At 41.6% G+C, this 20,465-nt stretch overlaps 1 protein-coding gene across 1 annotated transcript in view; it reads right to left on the bottom strand.

The window, feature by feature from the left end:
- The window catches only part of xpr1a (xenotropic and polytropic retrovirus receptor 1a), a gene marked incomplete at its 3' end in the record, with an annotated part of 60,412 nt that extends 41,759 nt beyond the window's left edge, over positions 1 to 18,653 (bottom strand). Inside the window, exons 1-2 of the mRNA XM_079157236.1 lie at positions 18,536 to 18,653; positions 12,725 to 12,776 (exon numbers count right to left, since the gene is read on the bottom strand). Coding sequence (XP_079013362.1) covers positions 12,725 to 12,776; positions 18,536 to 18,604 — 121 coding nt within the window. The 5' untranslated portion in view covers positions 18,605 to 18,653. The remainder of the gene's footprint in view (positions 1 to 12,724; positions 12,777 to 18,535) is intronic.
- Between the last annotated feature and the right edge of the window lie 1,812 nt (positions 18,654 to 20,465).

The raw sequence follows: 20,465 nt of genomic DNA, 5'->3' as shown, positions 1-20,465 counted from the left end.
TTTTAAAGCAATTTTCGGCTGGATGCAGACATCAAACTATTAGAAAAGTGTCTAGATTGACAAGTGTGTTTTGTTATTTTGAGCTCAGATCAAAGAAGTGGGACTATGATGCAGTTGAAATTTCCATCTCTTTTTGACAAAAATGGTTAAAGTTATAAAATCTAGAGAATGCATTATGTCAATGAAGGTCCTCACAAGTATACATAGATTCTTGTGGGGGGTGTTTGGGAAGCATATGGGGCATGTGGCTTTTTTGCAAGCATGCTGGGTAGAATATACATGTTAAAATACAAACTGAAGAGCGTCCGTTGTGAGTGGCATTTGTGTGGTGTGTGTCTGTGTGAGAGTCTGTGTGAGAGTCTGTGTGTGTCGCTCAGCAGCATGGGGTAGATACTAGCTGAGTTTAAAGAGCAGCGGGTAGAGCAGAAGCAGCCACTGTCTGTCAACCACCAGCCAGCACTGGAGCTCTGAATTCCCATCCATCCCCTTCATTCCCATCCATCCCCTTCATTCCCATCCATCCCCTTCATCTGGCCTCAGTACAAATAGACCACCAAATCAGAGTCGGAGATGTCTGTGGTTTCAGAGTGGTGAATGTGTGTGTGTGTGTGCTTGTCAGCGAATGAACCATACTGACTGAGCCTCCTTAAGCCCTGCAGCAAACAGTATCTTCCTGGTATTTTTTCAGAGCAGACAAAAATCAACCCTTGAAGATCTGACCTGCTCCTTGTTAACCTGGGTTGTACACAAACACACACACACACACACACACACACACACACACACACACACACACACACACACACACACACACACACACACACACACACACACACTAAAAACAGCTCATCTGTAACTAAGAAAGTAGCCAAAAGGAAAAAAGCATGACAAAAAGCCCAACTCCCAGAGAATGTATTGGAGCATTTTCAGTATTGTCAGTATACAGCCTTGTTTTTATCCTGGAGAAAATGTACAGCAGGAAAACGTTGCTTTGAAACATGTCAAACATAGATTTATTTTCTCCATTTAGTTATTTAACGCAACAAGTGCAATATGGAATCATGCACAGAGGATGTGGTTTGAGGTAAAAATGTTACTGTTGTCTGCTATATTTTTAAAAATTGAGATAAAAAGTTTTAAATAAACCGAAAGATTTCACCCTATTATTGCTGATATATTGATAACATGTAGAGAAAATATTATGATATTTAGAACAGCAACCAACATCACTATTACCAGGAATGTGACTCATCTGCTAGTCAGAAGTTATAGCAACATGCAGGTATAATAAATACCTTTTTTACTTTGCATATCTGCAAACATATGCATACTATATACAGTACACTGCAGTTGATCTATGCCTTTATCCTGCTACACACAGGTCCTCAGGTAGAAGCACTTCCCATTGTGTTTATAGAGTATCAAGAATAATTTGAGTTCCTGTTTTGTTTGTGTTCTCAAGAGGTATCAGCGTGCTTTCACAAGACTGTATTAAAATTCAACCTAGCACCCCAGCCCTTCGTTCTACATTCTACAGTTATTGTGTTTGGGACCCGAAAGTCACAGGAACAAAACAAGACTCAAGTGATTCGGGTCTCTTTCTTCAATACCATGGTAACTGTGATGGAGAAAGTTCAGCTCAGCTTTTTGTGTCCACAGAAAAGGTACAGAAAATAAGGTTGCAATCCTTTAGTGAAACCAACTTTGAAACACGCTGATACTACCAGATTCCAGTGATTTTAAATATTATAAAGCATCTTGATAAAGGGTTTATCATAACTCTATATAGTGTTGCAGCCCATATTCCTGGCTACGTTAAAAATAAATGCTTCTAAGATTAACAAAACTGCAATTTCAGTCATTACAAATATGATTCATTCTCATAAAAACCCAAACAACAAATTTACAATAATCCTCTTGCAAAAGGCTGCTGCTCATGCCAGGGGAACAATAAGCCGTTCTCTGCTCAATTGAGCTGCATACTAATAGGGTGATTATGAGGCCTAATTATCAGATGGCACTTGTCAAGAAGAAGCCGTGCAGTTTGCCCCGAGGACAAAATGCAAAACCGAGACAAAATGTTGTTTCTACTGAAAAGCCACTAAGGGGTGTCTCTCTTTAATAATATAGCTGGTTGGAAGTCAAGAGGACACTTTAGATGGCATGAAGAGGAGTCAGAGAAGATACCATCAGGTACAAACATGCAGTAAAAATGTAGTGTACATAGAAGAATCAACCCTAACAGTGAGTCAACTTTGCAGGCTGAATCGGTTTTAATCGTTAACATACATCCTGAATATATTAGTCGCATGTTTAGGAGAACATAAAAAAATGCATATTCCTTGAGGCCAGCATACGGTCAAGAAGAATTGCTAAAAATAATAAACACTAACGGTCCTGACATGGTGACTTTAACTTTGACTACACTAGAGAGACATCGATAGAGACATTGAATGAAAAGAAGTGGCTGTTGGCATGTGTGAAGTAACACACAGTGGAGTTTTCGATCAGTGCCTAATCTCGTCACTTGTTTTTAATGTACCATACAACCAAAAAATGCACTTATTCCACCTTAAATTGTGTCATGTGACTTGTTGGAAGTGTGAGTGAGAGTTGAAGAGAGGAGTGTCGCTGTTGTCAGAGATTGTTGTGTTGTGTGTACAGAAACGGTCGCTTAGTGTTATCTAAAAGAGTTTCAATGTCGGGGCTGAATATTTAGCTGATTTCGTCAATATGGAGGCGACGCAAGATTTCAGAAAGCGACTTCTCAGAGCGAGACTTGAATGATAAAGGAAAACAATTTTTCTGTAGGGTGTTTTCCATAATGTTGTCAGACACTTAAGAACAATCTGAGCCTGTCAGAGGCAAAATCTAGCACATTGAGTGGATGTTAATTGGCGGTGCGGAATTGCACGATATGATTACATTGCAATCCGTTTAGCGGCTGCCGGCTACAGCGTTCTCGCTCAGTACAGAACCAATTTTAATCATTGTTGTCCCCATTAGTCACTTAGACAAAAACATAGGAAACTATGATCCAGGTAAAATTGCTAAAGTTACCCTCTAATGTACCTTCCACTTAACCAACTACCTGTTTTTGGCACTCTTGTGGCTACCATTAAGTGACAGTGACAGGTTTTTGAAGCATCAGGAGGTAGATTCACCATATTTCCAATCTCACACGCTGTTAATAATTCAACATTCAATATAAAGACAGGCTGTCCGGGAGGGAACAATATATGTGAATTATTGATATCTCTCTCTCTCCTCCTGTCTCGGGATTAGAAGAAGTTGATATAGTGTAAATAAGAGGAGAAATTATATTTGGACCAATATTTTTCTGACCCCTAAGGAACAACCCCCTGACCTCAAATGTATTAAACTGAAATTACGACGAGTTATTGCTGCCATCTTTGGAAAGCACTTAAAACGTGCTTTGAATACAAATTAATTGAAATGAAAGAGCTTTAGCCAGACTCTCATGTCTTTCTGCCCCCAGTTCATTTTCTTTTCACAAATCTTTCATGTGTAATAGTAACGTTTGGGGAAGGAGGCTCCCCAAGGCTTTAGCTTCCTTTACTCCAATTACCACCAATGTCACCTCTCCATTTTCTCTCATGCTTCCTCTCTCATTGTATCTGTCATTCTCAGCCCTCAATTCCCTTCTCCCTGCCTGTCCACTTCTTTGTCTTTCTCCGAGTGTGTCTCTCAGATTTTGACCATGGGCAAAACAGTAGAGGATGAAATATAGTGAGACCACAGCAAAAACAAATACAGTACAAAGGCCAATTCTGTAAACCCACCATCCACACACAAACACACCATGCACACTGCAGCTGACCCCCCAAGGGGACAAGACGAAATTTAAAAAGTCTTTGCCGGCTGAGACATTTTTCCATCAAATATCAGCTCTGAAATAGATCCCTTTGCTGCCAGGTGTAGTGCTGAAGCTTGTGATTGTGTTGACATTGAGCTGAGAGTCAATACGGCAATATAGAGACGAGGAGACGGTCTCACGTGTGATTGGTACATTTCCACTAAGTTTTCGTGCCTCCGAGCCAATCGGAGCCAGGTTCTGGCCGTTTCTCCAGAGAGGCGATGCAGCACGCTGGCGCAGTGAAGGACACTGTGTCTTCTGCAATGCCCTACCCACGAACACATAGAGTACAAACCCACCCACATACAACCACCATGTATCACTCGAACATGCAAATGCCCATTAAAAACTGCACTCACATCCATAACAAATATGTCATTTAACACAAAAACACCTTCCCAGTCCTATAGTGCAGAGAATTAATTTAGACATGAGAATTAAAAATCTCACATCAGAAAGTGACACACTGAAAGCGTTTGTAAAGCAATGAAGGTTTTTTTTTATCATTTCCTCGTACCATTTATACAAAAATGAAGGATTGCAGCAGTGCGGGCAATGTGTAATGATTTCATTGGTTAAACTCTAATTGCAGTGCCAAAAAAAACCCCAGAAATAAATCAGCATATGGCCTCGCTGTCATCACCTATAGTTCACAATCACACCCACACCCCCTGTAGCACACAGCTCCTTATGTGCCTGTGTGTGTGTCTGTTTGTGAGCGTCTCTCTGCATGCATGCATACGTGTGGGTGTCTCCACTACTACTGTCAGTTGTATGCAAGTGCAGCAGAGAGCGGCAGTGTGAGAAGACAAAAGCATCTAAACAGACACAGCAGAGACAAGGTCACATGGCTGTAGTCTTCGCTCTATCCTTTCATCATCACCTCCCGGGTGTGTATTGTTACTCACACTGCTTCACACTGAATACGGGACAGATGCCATAAGAGTGCACGTGACATCCAAAGCTGCACATTTCAATTTACTGCTCAGGTTACTGATTTTCTTCAATTTCAACCAAGCAACGCAGTCGATACAGAAAACTATTAAAATTGAGCCGTCAAAGCAGCCTTGTGTGAATCCATGCTAGATAAACGCCATGTGGTCAGCTATGACTGACTGGTTACACTCGGCTGAGTCTGGCTGATCTGCTGGCAAACAGCAGAAGCTGTTGATTAGGGCTAGCATCGACGATTAAAAACCACAACTTGCCTCATTACAGAGGTTAGATTTAGGTTTGGAAGCCCTGATAAAGCTAAACAAATACGCCAAACCCTTGAGACCTAGACAGCTGATTTCTAATCAACATGAGCCAGATCTTATTACATCCACATGCCTCACATGCTTGAAATCTCTGCTGGTGCTCTATGTATATGATCTCCACTTGTGCACCTGGCAAACAGCCAGCTCATATGATTTATGTTTGTTTAATCTTTACCCGATTGCATTGTCATTGAACTAAAGGTGTGGCTTCTGAGACGAACTATATAATGTGTATCTTAAGCAGGAGTGCAAAGCTTCTGTCCATCTTTGAAGATGTAGAGATCACAGCCAGTTATGTTAATCCTCATTCAAGTGGCAGCATGTTCAGGCCTGGGGATCAGGAGATCATTGCCATGACCAGAACAGATGTGCACACGTAAATAGTCACACATGCAGGCACAGAGACGGAGGCAAGTTATTGACTAGAGGATCCATAACCCTTAAAAGGCCCTCATCGCTAAATTAGAGAGCTGAGGGGGCTCCATGATTACCTCGACTCCTCGACTCAACACCTTTTACCTCTCCCTGAACCATCCCCTCCCAAAAACACATCATCGTTTTTCATATATTTGCACCCCCGCCCCCTACTTCCTCCGCCCCCTTTTCTCCACACCTCGAACCCCTTCACCCCATTTTGCCAACACCACATTTGCACCAGTGGAAATCTTATCCTCCCACACTCAAGACTGTAAAATGCCCCAGATCTAAAAATACCGCCTGTGCTGGAGCCACATCCTCATCTGAACTCCTCACCCTTTTTTACACCAAACAGTTGCAATCCAGACCCATCGTCCTCTAAACCAAGCCACACATTTCCCTCTCTCCCCCTCTCCTCTGCCTCTTTCCTCTCCTTCATTCAGGCGAGATCTAATTCACCGATGAATAATGGATGGATGGACGGATGGATGGAAGACTTTCATCTATCAAGGTTCTCTTTCTCTCTCTGTCTTTCTCTTGCGGGATGGCTGTAGTGCTAATGCAGGGCAACATGCATTGGAGATGAGCCCAGGGACCTCCCACTCAGTCTGTTTGGCTGTCTGTCTGCTGCCTGAAGGATCTCTAGCTCTCCGTTTCTATCCGTTTCTGATCCACACTGGTCATCGGCAATCCCATTCAATCTATTTATCATTGTTTTCAAACCTTTTTCTTTTACCTTTTTTTCACAATCATCATGTCAAACATAAAAGCAAAGAATGCTGGCCATCTTTATTCATCGCCGTCTTCATCCAATTAACTGTCACCTTTTCAATCGTTCATTACTTCAGTTCGATTAGACCCCGACCTTGGGATAGCGATCCTAGGTTTGTATTGACCCTGACCCCCCTGCTTCCCTCCTCGATAATACCCTTAGAAGCCTCATCAAAGGACCAATCTCACAATCCACCTCCCCTCCTTTACTGCTCTGTAGGATCGAGGCTGCTTAAATCACTCTGGAAGCTAAACCTGTTTGGGTCAAAAGAAAACCCCTTCTGTATGTTTGAATACGGATGTAGGCCTAACTGCTCAAGAAATGTCCTGTTTGAATGGCAATTAGGTGTATAATATAGAAAAGATCTTGCCATGGCAGTCTATTGTGGACTCATAATCGCCACTGGATGAAGAGTCTCAGACGTCTTCACCTCTCCCGGAAATATTGAAGTAATGGAGCAGAGAAACGGGCTCCAAAAAAACACCCTCATATAATTTATCGATAAGGTTTTGTCCTCTAAAAGATCTCACTCATTTTGGGTCATTAGGGTCATCTCACTTATAGCTGTCGTGTTTCAGTGTTGCTCCACTTTATTTAGTTTGGCTTTGATTTTCTCTGTGTCTACCTTCTAGGTGGATCCAAGATTTAGGACCAAACAAATAAACCAACCCCCACCAACCAAAAACCCACAATTAGCGCTTGGAAGTGAGCGAGAGCAGCAGCTTGTCAAAGAGCCGATCAATAATGCAGGCTGGTGGGAGACCCTGGCTGCCACACTACTGTCCTGCTGAACCCTCCTGCCTGTCTACCTGTCTGTCTGCCTTTCAATCCGTCTCACTTCCCGTCCATTGCTTCTCTCACCTTCTGAGTGCCTGCCTGACCTCCTGCCATGCTGCCAGCATGTGCCTGTCTTTTTTTTAACCACACACGCAGAGTTGTATGTGTTTCTCAGCCGGGCTGCCTGTTATGCATGTATCCCTGAGCTGCTCTGGCTGGGGGGGGACTCTATGTATATAAATGCATGTATTCATTTATCCCTCTACTATATAGATGCATCCAGGTTTTTCCATAATTGATAAAGCATTCTAGTACAGTATGTATCATTGTTTATCACTTGTATACTTGATGAGCAATAACAAAGTAATCACAAAGGCAACAAACTGATCAAGTGGTTTAGACCAAGGCAAGGTCAACAGCATTGTTTAGAAAATTAAAAAGGGAAATAAACTGATATTTTTCCAAGACTGCTTGAATAAAAAATGAATGAGTTTTAAACATGCCAAATCGAGAAAATGACAGAAATCAGAATGCCAGTCCACACAGGAGAAACTCCAAGGGGGATCAACCACAGTAATAACAACAGCTGCTGTTCCATCAAATACACCAGCAGAATAATAATCAGCAGTGTATTACACAGGCTAGCAGGCTTCAACTAACCTCCTACTACGTTCGTCAACAGCAGACAAAATAGCGGGCGAGCAAGCGGCATGGACAACAATGAAAAATAGCAGAATAAGTGCTGGCTGAAAGGTGTGGTTGAGGTGATTGGTGATTCATGTTGCTGCTTTCATTAAGCAGATTAGGCACGATGGCTCACAAACAGACACAAAAATATTCATTTGGAAGTGGTAAGAGGGGTGGAAAAAAAAGGTGCAACAGCGAGCAGGTTTACTGTTCTGGTTATTATCCAGTAATCAAAGCCACGGAGAGCCAAATCAGAGGGAGACAATGTTGTCCAAAAGGAAGCGTGGGAACAAAAGCCTCGGAAGCCGCGTAGCAGAGACCAGGCAGTGATGGTGCAGGTGTCTGGGATGGAAAAAATAACATCTGTCCGTGTAGGTGCCTTGTCTGACTCAACGGGAAACATTAATTTCATCCAACCATACATCCATCTTGCTTTATGGAGAGGTACGATTTATATTCTGTTTTATTTTATTCCACTTTTATCTCATCACGTAACTGCAACGTTTAAGTGGTGGTTTCATGATGCTCTTTGAAGAAATGACTGGCTCGGTTCCCTCTTCCCACTCCGATAGCAGCCCAGCTACCCTGGACCACTTAAACACAAACACGGTCTGGCTAGGGCCCAAGCCAGACACACCGCTGTGTGTTTAAGCTGTGACGTCTGCATGCCCAATAGCCCCATAGCACAGAAACAAACCTGCACACATGCACATGCATACAGACATGCAAACGTATGCACATTCAAAACATCACTATCAGCAGTTTCATGTCTAGCAAAATACAGGCACCATATATTTATTTATGTATTTTCATTTCAGTGTGCAGTATAATGGGACTGTCAGTCTCTGAGTTGAATGTGACATGGCTGGGATAATGGCTAGTGACAGAACACATTCTGAGATCAAGGACCCTGCATCAACTTAAACATTAAACATCTTACAAGGTTAAAGGTTTGAGTGTTCGTTAACATTCTTATCTTGTTCTTTAAAACGGTTAGGTTAGGACTCCTTAAATAAAAGTGGACGTCTTATTTCAACACAATAAAACACATAACTGATCAGGTTAATACAAAATATTGGAGGCAAAGTAAACTTCTTGGTGAATAGCCTACTATCACATTTATTTTTGATGGAAATGGTACAGCAATCCATCGCCACACAAAGTACTGCACACATCCTATTTACAGGTCACTGCTTTTAGCCTGTTATTGATTTGACTGCATGAAACATGAAAAGCCCTAAAGGGATAAGGCAGCTGACAGCAAAGCCACAAGTCAGTAGGGACAATAAGGTGGACATTTACTTTACTATGCAAGATAGAAAAGTAAAAGACATGAGATGGATAAGAAATATCCATTAATTATATGTTTGTTTTTTTGTCTGATTCATTCATCCCTGACATCTAAGCCTTGTGATTCAGGGGGAAAAAAAAATCTATTCTATGGTCCCCTGAGCTGTAAGCCAATAACGTAGCACCCCATTCTCCTCCTCGGACACAGTGTGTGTGTGTGTGTGTGTGTGTGTGTGTGTGTGTGTGTGTGTGTGTGTGTGTGTGTGTGTGTGTGTTTATGGTACTACACAGGAGCCCCACCCTTACTCCCAGTGCCATCACTGCCACCTCCCCACAGCTCCCCCTTACTCCCACCCAGTACAGATACCATCACAGTAGAAGACCGGCCATTTACAGAGTAGCAGAATGAAGGACACAATGAATGAATGACTGAGACAACCACTGAATGACTTGCAGTGTGAAACCTCCTCCCCCTCCCAGCGGGATTAGAAAAATGCTTCAATACAAATAAGCACGTGTGGCATGTGGCGCATGCAAACATTGCTGGAAAGAATGACACAAACACACCGAGATTACCGTTAAAGCTGTGTGTTTATTATCTGGGGCCATTGTTCTCAGATTGCTGTAATAATCAGAAGACTAATTGAATTACATTGTGGCATAACTCATTCTAATGGTTGGGACACGGGGAACCAGAGATCCAACCAGCTGTTCTCTCTGTTGTCTTCCTCTGGCTCGCCACAGTACAGGGACTGGCGTGTTTTAATTCACAATTACATAAGGACGAGTGGAGGGGCGGAGGGAATGAGAACAAAGGATCTTAACGAGGGGTGAAGGGTCATATGCAGCAGCAGAGCCACCATAATGTGCATGGGTTTTTGTGTCGGTTTGCGACAAGCTCTCTTAATTACTGTACATTCATCTTGTTGAAGGTGAATGATTCATTAGACTAAAAATGGTGCTGAAAGAAGTGCAGTTTATGTGGTATGTTCCTACAGAGGCTCTGTGTGGTGGGTGGTGCTAATGTGTGTAATGTCTGTTCAAACAAAAGCCCAGCTAGCAATGCAACACATAACACCGCATGAGAGACAATATGCTTTCATAGAAAGATCAAACCATGAACATTGCGCATATTTATTAATGTTGTTGGCCATGTGTGGTGACAGTCTCACAACCTGACAACAACACGAATGCAGAGGCCTTGGCAGAGTGCTGCCTGTTCAGTGTTGTGTCTCTCTACTACACAGCTCTATCAGTTACTGCAGGGTGTTCAATAAGAGAGCCGAGTGGGTGAGCAAGCCATTATAACCCAGTAAACGGTCTCCCTGAGGCAAGGGAAACACCTTCTGAATACCAAAAATCCTCCTTTTTGTAATGACTGAGGAAGGAGGGAGAGGGGGAGAGGGAGAATCAAACCTGTATATTTAGTCTTCCACTCAGGAAGCAGATTTAATCAAACAATCAAGGTTGAAATTGTAATGTTTCACAATGGATATCACTATACATGTGCAATGGGTGACATAAAACTTAAAGACTATTTCATTTGATAATTGATCATCTTTAGCTGCAAAACAATCCTGAGCTCAATTGTGAGGATTTGTTGCTTTCTAGCCATCTTATGTGAAAATTGATATATTTGTGTTTTGGACTGTTCACCTTGAATTTGAGGATATGTTTTTTAAATCAATGAATTGAGAAAATAATTGGCAGATGAAATGAAAAATGACAATAATTGTTAGTTGCTCTACGGGTTTCCAATCTGCATGACACAAACTCAAAAAACACAAATAAATATTTTATATAATATAAGTAGCTCAGGATATGTGTCCATATGATGTGTGGTGACATATCCTCGAGCATTACCGTAAACCAAATATTGCTCCTGATGCTCCAATGTACAAGTGTTTGTGTGGATAATAGGCAAACTGTTATATCCACTAAAGTCAAGAAACAAACCGCTATATAAGTGCAATTTCTTTTTCACAATATCGTTCTGCCCCAGTTTAAATTCAATCAGATTTGACAGATTGGGTCTAGTCGAGTGTGGAAAGAAAGTGCTGCAGTAAGCTTGAAGTTTATAACACCTGCTAATCTTATTTCTCTTATGAAAAGTCAACAAAATCTCAGCCACAGGAGAGAGTAGACGGGGCTCAATAACAATGTTTGTCTGCTTCGACTGCTGTTTTCATTACAGCCTCTCACTGTCCCATAAATACACGAAAAGAGAGAGACAACTGTCTAAAACATGCAGGGAAGTCTTCTCTCCTATAAAACATATGACATTGCTGATACACCTTTGTTTGCACTTGCCTGCTTCAGTGTTTTGATTTGTGAAAAAAATACAGAAAAGAACACAAATCAAAATCATTTAGTGGAGACTGTTGAAACCTCACAACGATAACAGATGAATGCCACGGAAGGATTTTCTATACTGATTGATTGATCCCGTCACCATTCAGAGGAAGACCATATCTATCTTGTGACAAAGCAGAGCAGAGCAGAGCAGTGACCCATGGGTACAAGTCAGACCTGAGACAGGAAACGATTTATCATCCACGCCATCTCTTCTAGCATGGCTAACAGGCTCTGGAGACAGCTCTCAAAGGAGAGACACCCAAAAACACATGTTCAACAGTAGTGTTAAATGTTAGGAGCAAGCAAAACCTATAGAAACAGTATAATATACGCACAAAGCCAATGAGTTTAATACCCCTAAAACACATTTCATAGAATTTCTTTCTCCTTTCACACCTACTGCTCCTGTTAAAAATAAAGTTGACAAATGTCTGCCTAAAGCTGACTCTCACGCACACACACACACACACACACACACACCCTGTGACTGTGTGTTACATGCTTGTCGATCATGGATGGAGTCATATCGTACTCCCATTCCATATCGAGAACGTTCATCTGTAACTGAGCTCTGTGAGTCGACAGCTCTGTGACACCGCAAAATCTATCACTATACAGACAAACGCACAAGTTTGGCGCACAGATGCTTATGCCATCACAGTGCAGACATGCAAGCACGGTAGAGGTCAGTTTTGTGCAGGCAGATTTCAGAACAAGCCCATTTTTTCCCCAGTCACACATAAAGTAGGCCGTGTCTCGAGCCTGCAACTAAAGAAAGTTGTTTATCTCCACAAACTGGTATCTAAAATTGTTTACATTCTTTCCCTCCACACACATCATGTGCAGTCTAATACCAGAGATTAATTATAGCCAATGGCCTTTCTTATCTTTGCTTTGTTGAATAGCAACACTCAGCACTGCCGGCCATTGAACTCCAGCTCTGGTCTGCCACGTTGACTACTGCACACTGTTGTTTTAACCCACTGAGAGTTACTGAAGACTATTTAAGAAAACAAAACTTTTAACTTTGATTCAAGGCATGTTTTTTTTTCGTATGCAAGTTCAAAAGCTTAGAAAGTAAGCTGGAAGGTATGGTCTGGTTGAGTCATTGCCTACGGAGTGAGTGGCAGCATGTAAGCGATGATTTCCACCTATTTTTAGCAGACGGAGGGCTGTTATTCTGGGGATGCCCAAACAGGCCCCAGGCAGAGTATAGTGCGTAAACAAGTGTGTGACTGTGTGTGTGTGTGTCTGTCTGTGTTTGTTTATGCAAACAGGGGGTCTCCTTACCTTCTATGGATGGGGCTTGGTCCTGGGAAGCATACAGCATGTCCTTGAAAGCCTGATGAGGAAAGCAGGAAAAAAAATTACGACACAAAAAACAGGTTGTACACAGATGTACTTTTGCCAGGTTTAAGTATATGACAAGTCATTAGAGTCCATATAATCCATAGATACGGAGGATTAATGTATAAATACATGTATGGAGTAACTGTGGGGTCATTTAAAAGATTAGAGTCTGTTCCAGATCAAATCAAATGTATTTACAGTACACCAGTACAAGTAAGAAAGGATTACAGTAGATCATGCATTACACAATTATTAGCACCATCTGCTTTTAGAGTAGCATTCAAACCATCTAAAGCCATTTTAAGGCCAGCCATTAACTAAACTGTTGTTCTCCATATGGAGAGCTTACAGCAACTGCCACACAGCTGTTAACATAACGAACAACGCACAAACTCTGGAATTTGAATGAACTCATTTATTTCTACACTTGCAATAGCTCAAAGAACTGGGAACATTTAGGTGCAACTGTACCATATTTTGATTGCTGGAAATAAAGAATTATGCACATGAAGTGGAGTGTATTAATTAGCTTGGGATGAGTTTAGAATGAGAGTGCTGCTGTGTTATTGCTGTGATTAAGTTGATCTAAAACAGTGAAACAGGAAGGGAGACGGCCTGACTCCACAAGACTTTACAAAATTAACAATGATAACGTAAATTACAGATGAAGTAAAATTGTTCTTTGACACGTTCAGAGATCGACACTTTCTAATTAAAAGTGCAGATTGGGGACACAGAGAGAGACAGGCAGACAGACCGACTGACAGAAACAAGGGAGAGAGAGAGAGAGACATCATATGAGGTTGTTTCTCTGAACTAAGATTGATCGCAAAGATAATGAAAACTGACAGGTAATTGCACGTTGGCTCATCTGAACATATCAGTGGTAATCAGAGTAAAGACTCAAACTGAACCATGCTTCCTGACTCAACTGCAAAATAGAAAAAATCACATTTAACTTTGTAAATTACATTTTTATTAGACCTAGTAGTGTTCAGCATACTGTAAGTAAATAAAACGTGCAAATATGGCGAACAATTGAAGGAGAAAAATGTTCCGTCATCTAAATCTGACAGATTGTATGTTTTATCCACTTATCCACTGATCATATCTAACCACTCTCTGTGTCCAGGTTTCTATACAGCCTTCTGCTTTTGTACCATGACAGTGAGAGAGCGGTGTGAGTAATCCTGTGTGTGGGTGGGAGCCACTCAGAAGCTGCTGTGCATTAGACAGCAACCTGGATTGTTGAAACTCAAATTCCTCTGTGAATTACCCGCACAATGAGACCGACACTGGAGTCTAATCCAAGAGGTACACATGTCATTTGTCCTCTACCTTGTCTGATAAAGATCGCAGAAGGCCAACACACACACACACACACACACACACACACACACACACACACACACACACACACACACACACACACACACACACCATTGGAGCAGGGCCCGGTCCTGGCTAATCTCTGGTGAGCAAAAAAGGTCCTCCTGACTAATAGGTGGGAAATAAGACATTCGGATCCAGACAGGGAGGCATTGCCATGGTGATGGCAGTGATGAGAAAGGAGGGGAAGGGGGGGGGGGGGCTCTTTGGGGAACTGGGATAAACCTGTGGGCTTGGCAGTAATCAGTGGGGAAACCTGTAGATAATAACTAAGTCAAGCCTAATGGGGCCATCCGTTCGAATGGCCATGCATTAACGCGATGATGATCCATACTTACTAAACCAAACACGCGTGTAACACGAGTAGCACACTTATATGTCGGACTGAGGCTGTTGTCCATGGAGTTCAATCCTTTCATAGCATTGACAAGTTGAGTGGACACTAAGCAAAATATTTTGAGATGATCATGTCCTTCTCCAAGGTGCTTGAGATTGGTATCCCTGTGCTTGAGACGGACACACAGCGCGCGTCATTAGTTTGAAGAGATCTCTGGCTCAATTAATGTCAATGGTGGATCAATTGAATCCCGGGCTCTGTCTCTGAGTGGATCCCTGCATGGAGAAACAGGAGCAGAGAGGGTAGGAGGAGTGGAGGGAGGGGGGGGCAGCAGAGGGGCAGGTCTGGTCGGGGACCAGATGTCCTCCCAGTGGGGGAGGAACGACGAGGTGAGGATGGGAGGAAGGAGTGAGGTATAGAAAGGGGGGGGGTTCTCAGCAGTTGCCCCGCCATGCCTGTTGTACACATAATGTTGTTGAACATGCTGATAAATCACACAGTCATTACACAAAATACAGATGAGGAGAGGAATGCTCTATATTTTATGTACTATTTCCATTATTTCCGTCACAAATCAAAGCTCGCTGTGCTGGTTAAGACATCTAAACTAAATCACTCCGATTAATCAGGGAAAGACGACGCTTAACCTTTGAACGAACAGCAATCACTCACTGAAATCGCACAAGCACCTGCTTTTCGTCAACATAATGTCACTTTACTGGTTTGAATTGTAAATGTGAGTGTCTGCATGCACCCTCCTCCTCATCCATGCTTACACAAGTGATTAGACTGCAGAGGTAAATGCATAAGTGGCCTTGTTCTCTCGCCCACACACACACACACACACACACCTGCATCTCTAATTCTCACTTATTTTGTATGCCTCTAACGTACACATTAGTTTCATAATATAGATCTGAATACAGTTGCCACACCTAATTATTGTCTGCACACATCTTACGTCTTGCGTGAAAAACCCTTGAGCATGTAGAGAAAATTACTTGAAAAGCAGACAGTAAACTCAGCTCATAAAAATGACTTCTTTTTTTTAATGTTTGCACTTAATAACTATTACATTTAGAGGCAAACCCTCACATATCAACCTACATCCCCTGCCCTGTGTCAGAAGCACGACATGCACACCTCCATACCAAACAGCTGTTTAGCATATAGGTTTATAACTACAATCCCACAGGATAGCGCAAGACACCTAATTACTCGATCGCTCAATCGCCTTGTCAATGCCTCCACGTTGAAATGAAGTGCCTTCCTAAACGAAGACTGTTATTGCTGGAAAGGCCAATTTGCCGCATCCTTCTCATCTGCATAGAAACTGGCTGACCAATCTAAATAGACAGCGCACAGCTTTCCACACAATAGTGTGCTCTAAAAAAAGGAGAGCGAAAACTGGTTCAGCAGGTTAATTAACCCAACTAGCACACAAAGGCAAGAATATCACTTCAAACCAGTCAATTTAGATGTGGGCGCACCACATATACAGCCAGCGTGGAAGGGTCTTATTTTACAGCATGGACACCTGTGTTGCTTGAATAATGTGTCCGTTAGTAATTTAATGGACAGACAACTGTGTTACACTACAGCTGATGTGACGGCTGCAGTGGCCACTGCAACACAGAATGGAGAATGAATATAGGAGGGACGGTTGGCTGCCACTGTGTGTATTGACTGGATGTTTTTTATGCATTTCTCCAGCTTTCTGTAATGTCCCCTTCATTGAATTGAGTCCATGGGTTGACGCTGATTCTGTTGCACCACAGCAGCATATCCAGATTTTGCATTTTTAGGATTGACATTATATTTGCCTTTAAGGTCGGTTTTATCTCAGTGACCCACTTCACTAAAGTAAACTGAAGTTTATGTTTGTCCTTCATCTGTAGGTGAAAGCTCTCTCCCCATCCCTCCCACAGCTATAGTGTGCTGGGCTTTACAGAGGTCAGACAAAGACTGAAGGCAGCCGCAGTAACACAAACACACACAAACCCATCCTTCATGCAATGTATAATTCAGATTTAAGGAAGAATACAAATTGTATGGATAGGGGACCAGCCTTGTTGTTATACATAATTCAACAACAGCTACCAATGTGAGAACAATGTTTGTAATGACTGGGTTTTTGGGATGGTTAAAAAAAGGAAACAAAAACAAAGGCCTCTGCTCCATGCGAGTCTCATACCAATGGTCGATTACAGTTGTCTTCACGCCAGATTTATTGTTTTACTATAAATTTAAATCTTATAGACGTAAGAAGTACCAAATATAGACGATGAAGTTAATCAATCTTTCATGCTCATAAAAAAAATCAGTTATTCCTGTAATAAAGTGATGAAAATATCCTTTGATGTGCATGATTCCAGTGAAAAAACAGAATCAAATTGCCTCTGTTGATAGATACTGGCGTACATGTATGGCTAAAATACTATATTAAAACTTTAATGTCATTCTATCTGATATATCTGAATACCAACACAAAATGTGAATGTCAGAGGAAATCTATCATCATCCATCTCAGGTCAGTGAGTGCCGAGCCGAAGACTGGAGGTGTAAAATGGCTGGTACGGCCATGCATCTGTCCCTGGGCTCAGTGTGCGTCCGTCTGTACACACAAAGACTGCACACAGGATGTGAATGTATGTTTATAATCAATTAAAATTACATTCCACTGTAGAGTTGCCCTCTCATCAGTTTGTCCACTACATATCCGACACCCCTTTTTTTCCACTTTAATTATGATGTCCAAAGATGTTTTTATCACACGATGATGACAGCATATCATTCATGCCTCCAAATGTCTGCTGTAGCAATTATCTAACTTAATAATACTGTTCAGGGCATATTTCCCAAATAAAACCAGCGCAGTGAGCCTCTGTTGAGTCTGGGATGTAGGCTGCTGAGGTTGATGAGAACAGGGTCTTTGTCTATAATTCATAGAGCTAAATGGAACGGAGCAGCCTGCCCTGTCACTGCATGTCTGCACTAAAGCTCTTAATGTTGAGCCAGCGAGAAGTGGAGTGTGAATATGAAATACTGCTCAAGTACTGTACACCACCCAACAAAGAGCATGTGTGCACACAAAGGTCTCCATAAATCCGCAGACATCAGAGACCAGAGAGAATATCCTGTTGGATGAAGTCTTGCAGGTTGATTCATAGAGACAACCATGCCTGTTTAATTGTGCAAAATATTATTAACAACTACACTGGGATACACTAAAAATACAATATAACTCTGGTAAAAAAAAAGGAATAAATACAGAAGTATATTTGCAATTTTACAGCAATGCATAATTAATGTCTGGGAAATGTCCCTGTTGTTCAGTTGGATGTGCAAATAATACACATTTTACGGAAATCCAAAGAAAATGTGAATTTATTGAACGGAATTATCAAAGTAATTGACAATGAACACCATTTTCCCTTTTTTAAATATACACATAGCCCTCAGATATATGATGGACAGACTAAAATAAAAAGAAATCAAGGTTTGGAAGAAAATAATATGCAGGCTAAATGAAATCGATGGTATCATTTTTCGTTTTGCAAATAAAACTAAACCTTCAAAAAACAAAATAAATTAAAATGTATATAATATTGTGAAATATCTATACTATCTATGTATTGTAAAAAATATATAACATAATTGTTTTGTTAATCGTTCCAAGAAAGGCATTCAATTGTTCATATTGTTCATTTTGAAGTGTCAAAACTGAGTAAACAGCCATAATTAAGCAATGAATGTTGCCTCTGGCTTAACACCCGCAGTCAATTTTCCGTCCATAAACAATAGGACATCCCTTATTTTCGTGTGGTTTATTGCTCTCAGTAGCAGGCTAAACTGAAACTGAAATAAAGGTTTAAAAATCTTTCACATTGTGTCATAGTTAAAAGCCCTATTGCCTCTTTTCTTCCACTTCCCTCTCAAAAAAAATATGTATTTTGGGGGAGTTTCGGCAATGGCCATATTTACAAAGAGTTTATTTCTAATACAAGATAACATTTTCACTTCACCTCATACTGAAGATACTGTTTCCTCCACTCTGGAGTGATGTGGGACGAAAGATGCTCCGCGAATTTCATTTTGCCGGAACAACTGTCCTCTCAAACCTCCGTTAAATCCAAGAGCGGCTGTCCCCTTCCTTCCCCTTCCGACGACGCGACTTTTGCTGTTTCAGTCAACTTGCTGGCTCAACATGCGGTGCGTCAGCCCCGGCGCACTCAGCTCCTCCTCACTCCACTTCTGTCTCGTCCCGGTCAGTGCACTCCGAGCAGATCCCGTCCCGCATACTACTTCGCGGGAGGGTCGGCAATGGCAGCGGGCTCTCTCCTTTAATTAACAGGTGGTCAGCTTTGGAACGAAGCCGGTGAAGAGTGGCTCAGTGACTTTGCTCCGTCCCTCCCTGGGCAGATCTGGGGACGTTGTGGTCCGCCATCGAATTGAGCCACAGCGACGTGGTTGCGTCAGCAGAGCGCGCACTGGCACCGGGCGTTGTTGGGACCTCCAGTGAAAACTAGTTGGCGGTGCGGCCAGGGAACCCCTCACCTTCTATCTACAACGCAGATAAATCAGGCACCGTCCGAGAAGCTTGCTTTTGCTATTGTTGTCTCAATGAAAGAGAGGATACAGTTAAACTCCATAATAGAAATACAATATCTGATATTATTTTAAGTTTACATTCAGTCTTTTGTATCCAACCAGGTACCAGCGCAAACTCCATTTAAAGATCACGTAGCCTACATCACTTAAGCATGGGCAAACATCACTTTGCCCCTCTTCTGCTCGCATTTGTGATTAACAATCCTATTCGAATTACGGTTAAGCAGAGTAGCCTGCTTATTTCTACAATTCATCCTGAAATGGGACAGAGAATGACAGATAGGCTATTTGGATGCTCAGTTTAATAGGCCTACAGAAGATTGTGTCTGAGGAAAAGCTGAGTTTTTAGAGAACAGGATAATAGGCTGTTAAGCTACTCATAGGATATGTCAAAAGGATCTCATTATGTTGTCCAAACTCCAAAGTTACCTACATACAAATGCAATGAAAGGTAGTAAGACAGTAAGACTACAAACAACCTAAAAAAGTTAAATAGGCTATTCCGTGAGCTTTTGTTATGCAAATATCCACTGGTTTTGAGTTGATCTCATGAGCGTTTGGGACAACTGCTCAGTGTCTGTGTCAGGTGACAATTCATCATCATGCCAATAGCAGCACCTGCTGGACTAACTGCGCTAATGCATTTTTTTGCCACCAATGCGTTTAAATAGCTATATTTGCCTTTTATAAAAAGGTGTCAACGAAACTCAAAGTAGAGGATAGAAAATCGACCTGAATATTTAAACTTAAATTGGACAAATTGGACTCGACAGTAATTCAATGAGCTGTTGGCTATAATAAAGCCCATATTATAGGCTGTAGATCAAGGCTATCATCAAGCAACCATGTAGCTGACGTTAGTAACTTTAATTAAACAAACACAGACAGGACTGCCGCACACTGAACATACTGAAAAATAACCACGTTGACAACTGTATGAAATGCAATGCAAGTAGTTTATATTTGAAGAAACTTAACTAACTACATTTTGACTCGTCCAAAGAACCAATTATCCTACTGCAAGCTACTTGAGTTATTAAGTAACGTTAGCTTTTGACACTGACAACAATTAGCGTTAATTAACGTTTTAGTTAGCTGTTTTCACGTCAACCGAATGGTTAGCATACACACAATAAACAAGAAACGCGCCAAAAGCTTTTCTTTTCGTGTAGGTTTTACTATCTACTTTTTAAACATAAGCATACTAAATTAAACCGAGTGTTACATATTTGTCTTAGTTTGTTTCGTTGTTTTTCTTTTTCTTACCAAAGTAGCAGGGCGGAACCTTTCTTCCTGGCAGTTTCTGTGGCCGGTGCTTTTACTTTACAGTACCGGAGACGGACC

This window comes from Pholis gunnellus (assembly GCF_910591455.1).
Source record: "Pholis gunnellus genome assembly, chromosome: 4".
NCBI classification, from domain to species: Eukaryota; Metazoa; Chordata; class Actinopteri; order Perciformes; family Pholidae; genus Pholis; species Pholis gunnellus.
Note: the sequence above shows the minus strand (reverse complement) of the source record. Positions and strands in the feature narration are given on the sequence as shown.